The sequence below is a fragment of the Stegodyphus dumicola genome, chromosome 3 (genome assembly GCF_044657685.1).
Source record: "Stegodyphus dumicola isolate Sdum_Otavi_A_Nest chromosome 3, ASM4465768v1".
Classification (NCBI taxonomy): Eukaryota; Metazoa; Arthropoda; class Arachnida; order Araneae; family Eresidae; genus Stegodyphus; species Stegodyphus dumicola.
This window is the reverse complement of record NC_140770.1, coordinates 268,530,457-268,548,195: the sequence shown is the minus strand read 5'-3', so window position 1 is coordinate 268,548,195 and position 17,739 is coordinate 268,530,457. Positions and strand designations below refer to the sequence as shown.

At 31.7% G+C, this 17,739-nt stretch overlaps 1 protein-coding gene across 1 annotated transcript in view; it reads left to right on the top strand.

Moving 5' to 3' along the window:
• The window catches only part of ABCB7 (ATP binding cassette subfamily B member 7), a 64,464-nt gene continuing 46,725 nt past the window's right edge, over positions 1-17,739 (top strand). Inside the window, exons 1-5 of the mRNA XM_085814124.1 lie at positions 1-204; positions 824-880; positions 961-1,161; positions 11,078-11,210; positions 15,608-15,794. Coding sequence (XP_085670250.1) covers positions 16-204; positions 824-880; positions 961-1,161; positions 11,078-11,210; positions 15,608-15,794 — 767 coding nt within the window. The 5' untranslated portion in view covers positions 1-15. The remainder of the gene's footprint in view (positions 205-823; positions 881-960; positions 1,162-11,077; positions 11,211-15,607; positions 15,795-17,739) is intronic.

Here is a 17,739-nt window from a genome sequence, read left to right as displayed (position 1 = left end):
TTTTATCATTTAAATATGGCTGCGTCCATATGTCGGTACAGTAAATTGTCATCAATACAGGAAACATCGAAATTATGTTATTCAAAATCAATTCTAAGCTGCGAAAAACGAAAGAAAGCAAACTCTTTAAAAATATTTTTTAAGTCGTTTTCTAGTGTAACACAAGAATCAAAAACAAAGTTGAAATCGCTCAGCTTTGTTCAGGTAATAGAGTAAAATTGGGTTTCTCGTTACGTATTTAGTAACACTGATCATGAAAATTAATTAATTACGTAAAAACAATAATTAGTGACACATTTTTTAATTTACTGATGATAATATCTTCGATTTATTTTATGCAGCACAGAATATTCTTGTTTTCTGTATTATGAACCAGAGGGTGTATCCTAGTGTTTCATAAAGGGAATGCTGTATGAAACTATATTAAGGAATATATATAAATAAAGATAGCATCATATATATAGTTAGTCGTTGGCTGCATTCATACATTAATCTTGGTAATCATTATTGCAAATTACATCAAAGAGGTCAGTGGTATCACACATACTTTTATGTAGCCTGGGGCAAAATTAGAATTATATGTCTGTTTAAGGTAATTCTGCTGTGCATGAAAGTAGCCAGAAAATGTCTTAATCATATTAGTAATCAATTTATTATATATGTATGTTATTTATACGTTATTGAAAGCTATTAGATGAATTTTTTTTATATAGTAGTGTGCTGTATACAAAAAAGGAAGCACATATGTATATAATTTTATATATATAATTGGTAACCTGATAGTTTCTGCATGCATAGTAAAATATATTTTTTTCCTCTGCAGATTAGAAATTTTACCATTAAACATTATGGAATTGTTAGACCCTCATTATTTCGGAAGGTGAGTTGATCATTGTATTAATTATTCATTACAATTGTTATCATGCATTATATTTAATGATGAAAATAATTCATTTTCAGTCGCAAGCGGGGAGATCTACAATTCGGCCTTGTTTTCATCCTGGTGCTTCAAGTTTATATATAGCTCAGGTTGGACTACCTAGTGAAAACGTTAAAGGATGGGCTATAGTAAAGAAAATGTTTTCATACATATGGCCCAAAGATAATCCTGAGATACGAAAACGAGTTGTAATTTCTTTGGGACTGTTAGTAGGTGCAAAGGTAAAATTATGATTTTTCAAAATTTTCTTCTTCATAAATTCTTATTGTTTGGAATTTCTTTGTGATATTTTTTATAATTTTTTAACATCACATTTTTATTGGTTTATTGATGGCATGCCATGTGTACTTTCTCAATTCTTAACAGTGCTTAAATTATGCCAGAGCCCAGCTCCGATGCTTCTCAATTTTTAAGATAAATTACAATTTCAGCTGGAGTGCACCGGAGCCCTAATTAAGATGAGCTCCGGTACATCTTTTTATAAAACTGAACCACAATTTAAAGGGGAAAAATTTAGAATTCCTAATGTTTTAGTTTAACAATAAGCAGACCATGCAATACTCTATTTCCCTAGAAATACAAACTCATGAGAACACGAGACATTCAAGTAAAGTTCCCTCACTCACATGCGGAAACCTTTCCCTTTAAGAAGGGCAATAAATTTGGGGATGTTTGTTTAGGAACGCGTAAATTTCTCTCCATGCCATCGTATCTAGTGTATTGTTATGGATGCTTACAGTTAGTTATCCTCGCAGGAAGAAAAATTTGTGTTCTTAAGTGTGCGTTAAGTGACAGCGAGTACAATAAGAGTGAAATACTGAGATAAAACTGCTCAAGCATGTCTTATACATCATTCTTCCCACAGTATCCACTAATGGGGGGAAGCACAACCAGCAACCTTACATTTAGAAGTCTGATTCAGGACTCATTTATCCCTGACACACATCTGCTTGATGGCTATAATTATATAAACAGAGAGCCGCAGTCAAAGAGAACGTTCTGTCTGACCAAGATTCATTTTTTGTTTCCACCCACTCATACCCTCATTCTGTTTCGCCCTGAAATTTTCATCAGCTATACTTTAAATATATTTATTTTTTGTGATGATAAAAGAACTTCCCCCCCCCCCCCTGCTTAACCTAAAGAACTTAAATTGGGCCGGAACCCACCGGATCTCGGCTCCGGTGCTTCTTAGTTTTTGTAATAAATCATAATTCTAGCCGGAATGCATCGGAGCCCTGAACAAGAAGGCTACGGCACTTCTTTTATGTAATTGAATAACAATTTCAGTATAAATTTTATCTCAAAAATTTTATTTTAACAATAAAATTATATTAAAAATCACGTATTAAATTTTAATTTATCTCTTTGCATTTTATTTACTGTAATTTCTGGAAGAAATGCCGCTGTGTTTATGTATTTAAAACTTAAATTTTCAGTGGGTGCGGCATTTAGGTGCATCAAAAATAAAATATTTCCTATGATGGTCATTGTACATAGTTTGGATGGCTTTGTCATTGTACATAGACTGGTGCTGTTCCCATACAAAAGACCACTCAGTTGCTTTTTGCGAACATTATTTTGTTTACAGTCTTTCCCTTGAACAGACCTACATTCCTTATTCACCCTAAATGGGATCTCAGAACAATAACATTCTTTCCCCTTTCAAATCAATTAGTCTCTCTTCTGCCATTCAATGAATCTTCCAGGACCCATCCTCTCCCCACCCCTGCCTTTTCTGCAATTTTTTTCAAAGGCGGACACGACTCCACCTGCCTCGCAATAGCGAACTCTGACATATTCCCCCTTCAGCATGAATAGATTTTTCTTGGCATTCTGCCAGATACAGATCCCATCAGTTTGGATACAAGTACTTGTTGGATAGTTTTTAAGTAAGAAGGGAGCGGAAAATTTTTGAAAATGACACCTAAACGGCACAGAAGCTATACTGCTGGTTTTAAGCTTAATGTAATTTCACGTGCTGAACAAATTGGAAATAGAGCAGCAGCTTGAGAGTTTGAAGTGAACGAGAGATGTATTCGATGTTGGAAAAGTGAAAAAGAACTTAAATATATGCCACAACAGAAACGAACCAAAAGAAGTGGTACTGTAAGGTGGCCAAATCTAGAGGACGACCTTGCAAACTAGATAAAGGAGCAACAAGGAAAGGGAATGGCAATTTTGACTGTAAAAATTCGCTTACAAGCAAAATTTATAGCAAAACAAATGAACATAAATGATTTCAAAGGAGGGCCTTGCTGGTGTAGCAGATTTATGAAAAGAGAAAATATTTCTGTGCCTACTAGAGCAACAGTCGGGCAACAATTACCAATGGACTGGCAGGATAAAAAGGCATCTTTTCTAAAATATGTGACAGATATTATTAACAAAAAAAAAAAAAAAAAAACTTCTTTGATCACAGATAATAAATATGGATTAAACGCCGTTAGCTCTCGCCTCTCCTGCAAACAGATTTGTTGATGAAACTGGTGCAAAAACTGTATCTGTGCTTACAACGGGACATGAAAGAACGTCATTTACATGTGTGTTAGCTTGTACCGCAAACGGTGACAAGCTGAAGCTGATGATCATTTTTAAACAAAAGACTATTCCTAAAGGAGATTTTCCTAATGACGTAATTATTTGTGCAAACGAGAGCAGCTGGATGTGCGAAACAATCATGCATGAGTGGCTACAAAAAGTTTGGCAGTGTCATAAGGGATCTTTTTTCCAACCAAAAGAGTTATTGATAATGGATTCCATGCATGCTCATTTACTTGAGTCAGTGGAAACCAGATGTCAAAAATTGTCTACGACCGTAACAATAATTCTTGGTGGTTTGACAAAAATCTTACAACCATTAGATTTGTCAGGTAATAAATCCTTCAAAGCTGAAGTCCGAAAGCGGTGGGAGTGTTGGATGAGTGAAGGATTGCATACATATACCAAAAGAGGTAAAATGCATAGAGCATCTTATGAAGAAGTTGCAAAGTGGGTAGGAAGTGCGTGAAAACGGTAAAAACATCGTCAATAATAGCAGGGTTCAAAGAAGCTGAAATTATATCCTTAGATAAAGAGACTGTAAACCAAGAGGATGAATGTGACGATCTGGAAGACTTAGAATAGGATTTACTAAATCTTTTTAATTCAGATAGTGAAGAATCAGATTTTGATGGCTTCATATGATGTATAGTTTGCTGTAATTCCTTTTGTAAGTAAAATTTAAAATTTCCTTTTGTCATCCAAATTTAATATCTTGTTGTTGCAACATTTTTTATAGTATTTGTAAACGTAAATACAAGCATTGTTACATTGATGGACTTCTTTAGTGGGTAAATATAAGTATACACATAAACGTATATTTTCAACATTTCTTACCTTTTTATTTTAAGTTATGGTTTCATTTCATGCATTATTCTTAACTGATATGTCATATATCAGGACTTAGGTTGAGATTTTTGCATCTATATGGCCCACGGCGGCGTTTCTGTGTAATTAAAATTTTTTCCCAGCCATTTTTCTCGAGTGCGCCGTTTACACTGATGCTGCCTTTCTTCCGGAAATTATGGTAATTTTAATTAGTTAATTACTTCAGTTTTTAATTATTTCAATAAATAATAATTATTTAATAATTATGAATTAAATTATAATTAATCATATAATAATTATTGATTAAATGACATTTTATAAACATTAATTAAATATCTATTAATTAATTTGATAATAATTAACTATTTAATTTTAGAATTATTAATGAGTTTAATAGTGATTTTATTTATCTATTTACTCTTGTTCCTCTCTGCTGACGGACTTCCATAGGGCTCGGGCACTTCTAATCTTAGAAATTAAGCCCTGATTCTTAAGCAATATAATTCTGCTTAGAAATATCCTTACAGTTAATAAATTTTGATTTTTATAGTTTTGCTTTTGGAATTTCGTCTCTTATTTTAAATTTTTTCATTTAATTCAATTCATGTAATTTCTGTATGATAAAAAATTCTTTGTATTATTTAATAATAGAAAAAAATATTTATGTAGAGAAATCATACTTACCTTTCTTACTGATTAAATTGAAAATAGATTGGTTAGAGTAGATTGAAGGCTGCCCTTTGTATTATCGCAAAGTTGTTTAATTTATCGGCAAGTTGCTGTTTCATTTATGGTAACCTGAGTAGTCGAATGTTATGGAAACCGTATTATGATGTAATCAGTTGCGTGATTGCAGTACATTTTGAATGATGGGAAAAAACTTGTAAGGGCATTTGGTGTGTGTTGGTTAGGAAGTACGTTACTTGTTTTTTGGTTTAGATGGTCGACTGACTGAATGTGGTAAGATTAATTTGAAGTTTATGTACGATTTGGAACGAAAAGGAAAAGAGCATTAATTGAGTAGTGTGAAAATGAAGGTTTACTTAATAGCCATTATAAGTGTCCTGTGTGTAGGAAAGAAATGCGTATGGTCGAACGTCAGAGGATACCGGCACTATGGAGGATGTTTTTTACTCTTATTTTTGTGAATTTATGTGGCAACACCAATATATGGATTCTAGTTCAGATAATTTTAGGAACCTTTGTTTTAATTTAAGGAATTTTGTTTGATTGAAGACAGAGAAATTCGTAAATAAGTTGATTGGATATTTCCTCTCTGTAGTGCAAAGATAAATTTCTTTTTTTATGTTATTTCATTGTTTGATTTAAAATGTAACTTACTGAGATTATATATATTTTTGGTGGCTGCTCCTTTGACTTTTTAAGTGAATATAGACTGATGTGAACATGGACAAAGTCAAGGGAGTGCACAGTGCCAAGTTTGTTCAATTCTCAGATTTTTTTTAAGTGAAAATAGGTCGATGTGTACATGGATAAAGGAATGCACAGTGCCAAGTTTCTACAATTCTCTTATTTTTATTTAAGTGAAAATAGGTTGGTGTGGACATGGATACTGAGTTTCTGCAATTCTTTGGCTTGTTATTTTGTCTTTGTGTAGTGGCGATTTTTTTTAGCTTAAAAATCGCTGCTACACAAAGCCAGAATAACAAGTCAAAGAACTGCACAAACTCTGTATCCATGTACCACCAAAAATCGCCAATTTTCGCCAATGGGCACCTGTAAACATATTTTTTCAAATAAATTAATTTATATGCTAAAGGAAATTTTCAAATTCAACACATTGGTCATTAAGATCTAAAAGTTTGAGAATTTAAGTGAACAGTCAACGCTAGTTAAGCTTTGGTCAAAAACATTATTGCAAATTTTATGATACTGCTTTAAAGATAAAACTTTATCTCATTTGAAATATTATATTGCTTAAAAAAAAATCTGTCCCTTTAATGAGATATCCTAAAGCTAAACAGGAAGAAAATACATTAAAATTAACTAGAAAAGAGTATTACATTTAAACAAAAAAGACATCTGAGCACTAATATTTTATTTTGTATTTGATTCTAGTGGCTGAGCATGAAGATTTCTAAGAGTAGCTGACATGTACATGTATAAAACGCATGACCACATGACTTTTTTGTGAACTATTTTGTATAGCATAAACCTGTCAGAAAACAAAAACTTCATAGAGATATCCATAGTATTTGTAAGAATTTTATATTAAATAAAGAAGTAATCCAGCACAGGTATGCTGTCGCAGTACTAGCAATATTAATGTTAAAGCCAGTCTGTACTTCTCTGTTAAATGAATACCTTCAATAGCCAGTTAAATAAATTATAGTTATAATTTTAGTTCAATTACTAGGGAATGAATGGGCTAGGTACATGAGAGTTTTCATGTTTTTAACCATATGCAATGTAAAAGTGAGCCAGTTCCTAACAAAAGTCTTCTGTGAAGATGTTCTGTGCTAGTTAGATATACTCAAGGGAGCTAATAAAATATCTAGTTGTTACACTCAGGAAAAAACAAGATTTAAATCATTGTTCATTTTAAATTTATCAGAGAGAAAGAATAGAGGAAAAACATTATTTGAATAATCCTGTTTTTATGATTGAGGAAATTATGAGTTTTCTAAACTTGTATCATTATTGCTTTATTGGAATTATTTTAAGCATTTGCACTGTTGTTTTTTATTGAGTTAGAATGCAGAATCATTTTCTAAACTGAATTAGTTTTGATGATTATAATTCAAGAGAAGAGTTTTTTCTATACATTATACTTTTAATAAGAAAAGTTTGACTCAGCTCTGCGTTAGAAGAGTTAATGTGCTCGCACGCTATATTCTTTTTTAATGATTTAGAGTATTATATAACCAGTTACCAAATTGTAAGCCAGTGCAGAGTACATTTAAGGCGATTTCCTACACCGCCAAGGACTGGACCTGTGTCATCCATAGCATGCAACCCAAAATAATCCTGTAAGTTCAGAAAATGCAACAGTATCCACTCTTACCCTCATACTACACAGGAGTGCCTTTAAAAAATACACTTAAATATCTCCATTTATTGAGAGAACCCTGGCATGAACTATTTCATACTGTGCAATGTGTGGCAGATACACCACTACATACTCAACACTATTTACCTGAAATGAATTCATAAACTGTGTGTTGAACTATGAACTGTAGTAGTGTGAAAATGAAGGTTTACTTAATAGCCATTATAAGTGTCCTGTGTGTAGGAAAGAAATGCGTATGGTCGAACGTCAGAGGATACCGGCACTATGGAGGATGTTTTTTACTCTTATTTTTGTGAATTTACTATGAATGAACTTATAAACTACGAACTGTGTAACAAAAAACCAAACAAACCACATACCATAATCACTCCCCCCTACCAACAGAGCTCCAAACTGAAACACAAAAGAAATATGTATATACATCTGTAAATAACTTATTGTATTTATCCATGCAACTGCAAAGTACCCATGTAAAGTATATCTTATTGTCTGTATTGCAAATTATGCACAATTAATATGTAACCATTATGAATGCTGCAGTGTAAACAGATGCCTGAGCATGGCATTAGCGTGCTCCGTAAGGGTGCACTTCCATGGATGGTTAGTGCAGTGGGACAATATACCAGTTTTGCCAATGGTGATGTTTTAGTGCCCGCTGTACTTCTTTCTGGCTGTCTGTGTCTTTAAGGAAACTAATACTGCCATGAATATAAGTCATGGTACTGTGATTATTAAAAAAAAAAAAAAAAAAAAAAAAAAAAAAAAGCCTTTTCTATAGCAGTAATTTATAATTTAAAGCATAGTTCAGTCATTAAAAGAAAACTGATACTCTGACATTTTTTATACAGTAATACAGGAACCTATCTGAACAGGCAGCCATTCTGTCCTCTTTTTGCATAATAAGTTTTCTTTCTTTCCCACATCTCCCATTACCTTATACAATTTTATATGTATACATTTCATGAAATGAAATATTTTCCAGCATCTTTTATTGATTACTAAAAATCTTGGCAATAAAATAATGAATTTAGATACATTTCTATGATATTTTATCTTCAAATGATGTTTTTATATTACAGGACAAAAAATTTATCCATTTTAAAACTTTTATAAAGTTAATCATATTTATATTTGTTATGTTGACAGAAGGAAACTTAAGCAGGAACTTTTATATATAAATTTACCTTTGAATTACTTGATGATTGAAAATGTCCTGTGCAGTTGTAGATTCACATTTAGCTTTTAACTTCCTCAAAATTTAAAAATTTATAGTTCATCAGAAGTCTTACCATCTAAATAAATACTTGAATTAACATGAATATGTCTAGCATTTTTTGTATTCTTGCAATAAAATAAACTTAAGGAAGGACAATTATTTTAAGACAGAAAAAAAACATCTTTAGTGACCATTATGTTTATTAGTATAATTTCTGTCATAGTTTACAAGATGACATAACTCTCTATATTACATTACAACTGTAAGCAGGTTACATTTGTTATGTTCTGGGACTAGCTTTGCATTCTAATTAGTGGATCGGATCTTGTGTGCAAGGATATTAGTTGAAAATAAATGTGGTCGATGTGATTGTTTTGCTATAATTTAGTTTATACATCAATAGATCAATCTATTCATCATAAAACCTTTACAAAATATAGTATTATATTGATATTCATGGTAAAATACTGAAAACCTTACTACCGTAAAAAAAAAAAAAAAAAAAAAAAAAATCTACAGAATATATATATTTTCTGACATGTCCTGACTTCTGTGTTTCTTAGGATCAATTCTAGAATAATCAGAATCACTTAATATGATGATAATTATGTCATAAGTTTTCCAGCATCATACTAAACATAATGAAAAGTAACCAATAACAACAACAACAAGAGGTAAAGTTTCACTACAGAGCTCAGTATGTTACACTGAAAAGTTGTTTAGTTGAAGTGATCTTAGAGCAAAGTTGAACTCGCTGCAAAATCGGCAACAGAACCCAAACTCGTTGAAAAATCAGCAACAGAAGCAGCCATGAAATTTATTTCACTAGGGGCATATATGCTACAATTAATTTCAAGCAAGTATGATTGATTCATTTTGATTCTTGTTTACATTTCTCTCATTGTCATTTGTACTTTTGCAAATTAGCTGGCATTGTGCACATTTCAACTTTTTATATCAGATTTACAGTAGATGCTGGTTAATGTTATCATTCAAATATTATCGAATTGCCAAAATTTTGCACATTTTTATACCAAAAACATGGAAAATACATCGCTTATTCTGATAAAAAATTCAGTTGACATAATCAAAATATTATAATATAAAGTTTCTTTGAATTGAAATAAAATTATCAAATAAAAGCTTTTAATAAATTGTGAAATAAGGTCAAATTATAAAAACTGTTAAATGACAGAGAAATCTTGCCAAGTAAGGAATTAGTCACCATACATCTTGGTTTCAATCTTAGTCAATTTATAACTAAGTAAGAAAGCAAACATAGTTTTGCACCGATTTTGAATAATCAGTGTTAAAGGTGATCAGGCACAAGTCATTCTTCAGAAACAAAAACAAAACAAAAAAACAAAACAAAAAAAAAAAAATTGTGTGCAAAATTTCTTGTTTTCCTTCTAAGCAAGGGGGGGATTCTTGAAATTACCTATGCCAAATTAAAGTTACTTTTTTTACCTAATTTAAAGTTTTATGCTGATATGGTCTTTACAATGGAGAAACCCCACCTAGTATTAAAATTAAGGGTACAGCATTGGCCAAGTAATTTCCAAAAACAGTATAAACAGTTCATAAATGAATTTTATTTTTACAATAAATGTATTATATTGTTGGCCAGGAAAGAGTCTAAAAGCAGTATAATTTAGCACCAGTTATGTACAAGCATGATTTGGCAACATACTTTTAGCATCTGCACTTTCATTTGTTGCAACCTCGATTGATTCTCAATAAGCCATGCTGTTTTTTGAACAAGGACTAACTGTTATTGCTGTATTTTTCCTTGAAATTTTTTTTTGGGGGGGAAGGTATTAAAATTTGGGATTTGCCTTCTTCCTAACAGCAAGCAGTGAATTATTTTAAAAGTAATGGTATTCTACCATCAAGAAAAGTGTATCTTAAGGGATATAGTTAACTGAATATAGCTAATAAAACACTAATAGATGGGAGTAACAACCTGTGGGAAGTTTGTACTTATTGCATATAAAATAGAGCATCTGGTAAAATTGAGGAAGGTTAACAAAATAATAGAAATCATTGAAATCTTTTTAGGAAGCAGGTGGAATACTGGTTGTTTATTAAATAAAAAAAGTATCAGTTTCTTTAGAATTTCACTAGGGCATTTGGCGGGAACAACTTTTATGGGCAATGGGATTATTCACAAGTTCCGTAAATGATAAACAGATGGATTTCCATTTATTATTGGATGGAAAACTTTCCTTTTCTAAGTTTTCTGACATTTAAAGGTTGCATTGTTTTCTGCCTGTTTTTTCAAATTGATGTGACATTTAACCTGTACTATTGAAAAAAATTATGTGTGTAAGTGGATTTGCACAGATGCACATATTTCAGAAGTCTGCTGCATGTTTATTAATTTTATTTTAAATTAAAGCAGAAGCTTCTAATTGCTGTACTGGTATTTGTGTGTTATTCCAGTAAAAAAATATTTTATTAAATTTGAATAAATGTATAAAATTAAATTTGCTATAAATATATTCTTTTTATATGTCTTTAGCTTTTGAATATAGAAGTACCATTTCTGTTCAAGTATGCAGTTGATTATCTTAATTTACATACTGGTGCAAATTTGAATTTAGAAACAGCTCCTTCCACTATAATGACTATGGCTATGGCCATTATCATTGGTTGTAAGTATAGTTTGGTTACTTGGTTTATTAGATGTAAAACTTATTAATGTAGAATTAGAATTTCAATGAAAATGAAGTTAAGCAAAAATCGAATTAAGTGAAAGTGAAGTATTAAGTGAAAATCAAATGCTGTTTCTAAATTGAAACAAAAAAACTGCATTTTATTAATGATGGTTTACAGGAAAATTGCATTTGAAAGGAGATGGGCATGGTATCCCTCCTCTTTAAACCTCCGAATGTTACGGATTTAGCCCTGAAATTTCAAAATTCATCAAAATGTCATGAATAAATGGTATTTTCATGATTATAATTAAATGACTCTCTCACTGTGTACCTAGATTCCTTTTCTTCTAATGACCATTCAAAATGAAGTCGGATACATTAAATGCTGGCAGAAATTTTCATGTCGCATGAATAAGAAAGCCAGCATTCTATATGGAATTTTATGTCCATAACGCTGAGGGAATTAAGGAACAGAAATGTTAAGTTCTATAAAATGGAAATGCATCATTTAAATATGTGAAATAAAATGTTTCATGTTCTTATCTATTTAAATGATATAAGAATAATCTTGCTCATACTTTTAGGGAAAAATAACTCTGTGCTTATTTGATTTGTGCTCAAAATGAATGTATGCTTCAAACAGGAATTCTACCACTGTGCTATGTGTATTTTTTACCATTATTTACAATCAATAAGATATGTTTTTACTGCAAAAAATTTTATTATTTTATTATTCCATGTTTATATCATAAATGAGAAACAAAATGCCATACCTTTTGAAGTTTCTGAAAAAAAAAAAAAAAAAAATTGACCAATATGAAAACCTTTTTAATTGTGTTGTATGATATCATTTAGTTCACTGATATTTGGTTCATTTTAAATTATGTTGATGACTGGTAAAGGGGGCATGAAAACTGAATAAATTGAATTCTTGTTCTCATGGACATTGTTTCTCAAATTGTGGTTTAATGCTGTGCAATTGCCTGGTAATAAAATTGTGCCACTTAAAACAATTAGACCATAGTATGAGTGCATGCTAAGAAATGTTTATTGGTTTGAAAGAACTATCTAATTTACTATAAAACTGAAAGCAATATTTTCTTATACACTGGTTATCATAAATTAAGGAAAAATCACAAAAATAGCGATAACTCCCTCAAAAAAACCAAACCGTGTGAAATTTGAATATGTTGCCAAGTAAGAGTGGATGAGTAAAACTCCAATATGCAAATTAGTGGCGCTGCACTCGGAATCCGTCATCTGCGAGGAGCATAAAAGTCCATGTTTGAGAGCAAGCCCACATATTTCACTGTGATAGTGACATCAGAAATCTGAGATAGCCGATTCTTAACAATGATCTCCAGGCATCATTTGCCTGCAGAACTACGATAGAAAGCCATTGGGAGACTAGAGGCAGGACCAAGTCAAACAGAAGTGGTCAGGTGGCTAAATGGGAGTCCTTCTGTGGTTCATAGGCTTTGGAGGCAATTTCAAATCACAGATTCGGCACCTAGAAGGTTCAGCCAAGGACGGCCAACTGCTACGATGTGCGCCGATGACTGATATTTGACATTATGTGCACTCAGGAATAGAACCACTACTCCGACTCTTCTTAGATCCTCCCTTGCTGCAGCCACCAGAAGGTTAGTGTCAACGTCAACTGTGCATAGAAGGCTTCATGAAGGTGGTCTGTATGCGAGACGAACAACCATTTGCGTGCCGCTCGACTCACGCCATAGCAGGGACCGTTTGCAGTGGGCACGACAACATGTCCACTGGATGCCTGAGCAATGGAGGGCTATTCTCTTTATGGATGAGTCCAGGTTTAGTCTAGAACTTGATAGTAGGCGTTATTTGATATGGAGAGAACCTGGAACCCGTTATCATCCGTCAAACATCCGGGAAAGAGATGCATACGGAAGAGGCAGTGTCTGTGTTTGGGAGGGGGCATCTCTTTGGGTGGATGCACAGACCTCCATGTTTTTCCAAGGGTAACCGTGAATGCTCATGTTTATAGAGATGACATCCTTGATGCTTATGTGCGCCCATATGAAGGGGCAATAGGTAATGCTTTCCTGTTACAGAACGACAATGCAAGACCACACAGGGCTCACATCATATATGATTATCTTCAACAGGAAACAATAATGCGCATGGAGTGGCCAGCTTGATCCCTGGACTTGAATCCTATCGAGCACGTTTGGGATGCTTTAGGGAGACGTCTAGCTGCTCTCAATCTATCCCCTTAGAGCCTTGCTGCGCTTGCAACTGCTTTGCAAGAGCAATGGCTCTCGCTTCCTATGGAACTGATAAACTGCATAATTGAAAGCATCACACATCTCAGAATGTGCTGTATTGCTTCTAGATGTGATTATATTCCATATTGAAGGTACTTTTACTATAGCAAACTGACTTCTTCGATTTGTTCATTTTATACATGTGCTAATTTCTATACTACCATAATTGTCTGGTAATTTCTTTTTATGTTACTTGATACCTTATTATGTGTTGTATATTGTGGGTAAGTTTCATAAAATTCTACATGTAACTTTTTCAGTAATTGTGATTTTTCCTTAATTTATGATAACCAGTGCAGTATTTTTTTTTTTTTTTTGTTGTTGTTGTTTTGTTGTTATCTATGCAATTTTAAACAATTTTAAATTTTTGTTATGTTAATTTAAATTACATATTTTAAAAAAATTACTTGTTATCTGCCAAAGAAAAGTTTTTCTTACTTTCTCTAATTTGTAGTAGTGTGTCTATACAGTCAAAAGTTCAAAAGTCTTTAATCCAGACTCGTCGGGACTTCGGCGATTCCCGATTATTGGTTTTTTTGTATTATAGATAATCAATTTAAATCTGGTAAGATGGCATGCAGAAATTATAAAATTAAAAATGTGAAACCACAATTTATGAAATAAAGAGCAATTATGATCTAAAGGGTATCAAAATTTACAAAAAAAAAAAAAAAAAAAAAAAGCTTAATATTTATTTGTTTACTTTATTAAACATTTCTTTCAACGTAAGTTGTTTAAGTTGCTTCGTTTTATGTGCTAATACTTTCTCTTGAATTCTATAAACAGACATAATTTCTTGTTCAGTTCCACTGTTGAAGTTATGTAATTGCTGTGTCGAGAATACCGACTAACTTGTGAATCGAAATTTTTTGGTTTTCAATAACCTCTCTGTCACTTTCTTCACTATCGGAAGCGGTACATTGAAACACGCTTTCACTTTGTAGATCCTTTGCCAGCTCCAGAATCGGAAATTCTTTTTGACATAATCGAAAGTTCAAGCTTACTTTTATAAAATTGCTCTAACAGTCTGCAAAAAATAATAAGCCGGATCCAATTAAAAGATTAAGGAACAACGCAATCTGCAACATTAACTGAAATAGATAATTAGATAATTTTAGCTTAGCTTATATTGTCCGTTATATATTAAACGCGCATACGTAAACGTATGCACAGAAAGTTTGTAGCTTTGAGGTTTGGATTATAGATCATTCTGGATTATGGACATCTGGATTAAAGACTTTGCAGTGTACTAAAACCATTTTCAGTAGTTGAGCAAAAAGCTGAAATCAGAAAGATATTTGAAAAGGGTATTGTGAAGCAATGGATTGTTGCGGTGGTGAGGATTTGGTTAAAGCTTCTAAGCAATTGTTTCACAAATGAAATTAAGCAATAATTTATAGAACATTACTTAATTGAGATTTGAATGTAGATCAAAGCAAGGATTTTTAAAGGAATCCAGGATAAAAATTTAGTGATCTTGCTTATTTGAAATTTTTTTCTTCTACTGAAAAATCATAGATTTCCAATTAAGTATTTGGATAATATATATTGTAATTCACAGAACAGATGTATAATGTATCCCATTATTACTGGAAAGTTTACAATACATTTTGTTAAGCATTTTAGTTGCGCAAATTTGTAGGACAATATGGAATTTTTCTAGTTTATAGTGTATTTATTGTAATTATTAAATTTTTTGGACATGAATACGAATTTCATGCTTAATATCATTTCTATCCATTTTATTTTTATAGCCTTCATATTTCATTAGTTCAGAAGTTTTAGGAAAGTGTATAGTCCTTGAAAGATGGAAAATGAAAACTACTGTAAAAACTATGTCTAAAACAAAAATGTGTACCTCTAAGATGCATTTTACATTTCATCCCTGTCTTTTTCCATTTAATGTGCCATAATTCACTTTAAATGCCTTGATTTGGATCTCAGTATCAGCATTCTAGGGCCTTAGTGTATCATTTACTAGTATTCTTACATCTACATGATGTCTTAACAAGAAGTTTAGATATTTAAAATACATTCATAAAACTTAAATTATTCTATGAGACTCATAAAATTATATTAATTTGTATTGCATTTCAGATGGAGCTACTAGAACTGGAGCTGCTCTGTTTAATGAGTTGAGAAATGCTGTGTTTGCCAAAGTAGCAAATAACTCAATTCGACGAGTTGCAAGAAGTGTGTTTTTGCATCTTCATAATTTAGATCTCAGTTTTCATTTATCTCGGCAAACTGGAGCATTATCAAAGGCTATTGACAGAGGGACAAGGTAATTTTTTTATAAAATAGTAAATTATTATTTTTATACTAATAATTTTGAATCTTTTTATCATTGCGAAATTTTTTAAAATTAGATTTATATATTTTGAGTAATTCATATATGAAAACTTTTATTTGTCATTCTTCATATTTTTAGTATATTTCTTTGCTTCAGTTTGCATTTTCTGATAAGTTTTAAGAAGTTATCTGCAGTCATCCCAGCTTTTTATTGGTGACAATAACCTAAGAATAATTAACATGGATGCGGGATCTTATCACCTGTGTGGCTATGAACTCAACTTCCATCAGTTTCTCTTATGCAGCTCATCACTTTCCTTGGGGAAGATATATAACTGAAAATCCAGGCTGGGGAAAATTAATTGCATGAGAAGGAATGGCATATTAGCAAAGCTCATTGATGGTATTTGAAGGATGTGTGCTGTGAAGAAGGCTGCCAGATATGTGGACTGTCATTCTCTGAGTTAAAATATTTGTTCCTTTATTTTCCATTTTTGAAGTTTCAGGGAAGTAGTTTTAGTTGTTCTTTTTAAATGAAAATATGTAATGTTAAGAACTCTAACATAGATTCTCTGTTATAGGAAAACTTAATGGTAATGCTAAATTAATATTGATAATAATTCAAATTAGTCATTTATACATATCTATAATTGGAATTGGATAATTAAGACTAAATTGAATTAATATTAATAGGAAAAGTATTGCCATGTCTTATGAATCCCTGCTTAAGGATTATAGAAATATTCTTAATAATAAGTTAATTGTTCAAATAATAACATGTGTTTTTCAATAAAATTTTTAAAAAGTGCTTTCTGTCCTTAAAAATGGTACAACCTTCCAATTTTCTTGAAAACATGCGAGTCTCATACGAAGGCCAATACACAATAATTCCTAAACTGTAAAGAAAACTACAAACTTATTTCATTGAAATGCAAATACTAAACTTCTCAAGATACCAAGGAAGGAAACCCCACGCGTAAAATAATTCAGTAACCAATTCACATAATAAAAAAAAATCAATTAATTAAATTCTCAGCACCCTCGAATAACCAAGTGTCTCAATAAATCATCTAAGTAATAAGTGCTTTGTATGTAGTAATTGCTTGCATTATGTTGTTATAAATAAACTCTGATAATCATTTCCAAGTTTTCTTCAAACATTTGGAGTGATAAGGTTGACAAATAAATAATAATACATACAAGATTAAAAACTGTAAACACATGTATTATTTCTAGTTTATCATAATTTAAGAAAGCTGGCCAGTCTACTCCTATAAATTTCCTTAAAGGATAATAACACACATTATATAAGCATATTCAGTGTGTTGAAATTTGAACAATTGTCTTAATTCCTTAGTAAATACATTTCTATAATCTTTAAGCAGGCATTCATAAGGGACACTGATATTTTTACCCTACTATTATTAATTTAATTTACTCTTAAACATCCAATTCCAATTACAGCCATGTATAAATAACTAATTAAAATTATTATCAGTGATATTAATGTAGCATTCCATTAAGTTTTCCCTGTAACAGAGAATCTGCAAGTTTTTTCATTGAAACAGAAGAATTCAAACAACTTCCTTAATTCTGAAACTTCAAAAGAAGAAAAAAAAGCAAGAAAATTTTTGATTCACAGATTCATAGAAAATTTACCTTGTCACTTGGCTTTAGTTTAACCAGACATGAGAAGGAGCTACAGGATGTTTCATTAAGGGGGTGGGAAGAAAAAATAACTGGCATCTTTGCTTTACTTTCGCTTTTGTGAAAGACACAATGGATAGATAAATGAATATTTAGAATAAAAGGGCATCGAGAGAGTTCCTTCCAGGCTGCGATTAAAACGGCAGGATTGACTTCCCTGTGTTATGACCTCCTTGTTTTCAGAAGATAAGAGGAGCTGAATTTTCATCCATATGGATGTTTGGTGACTT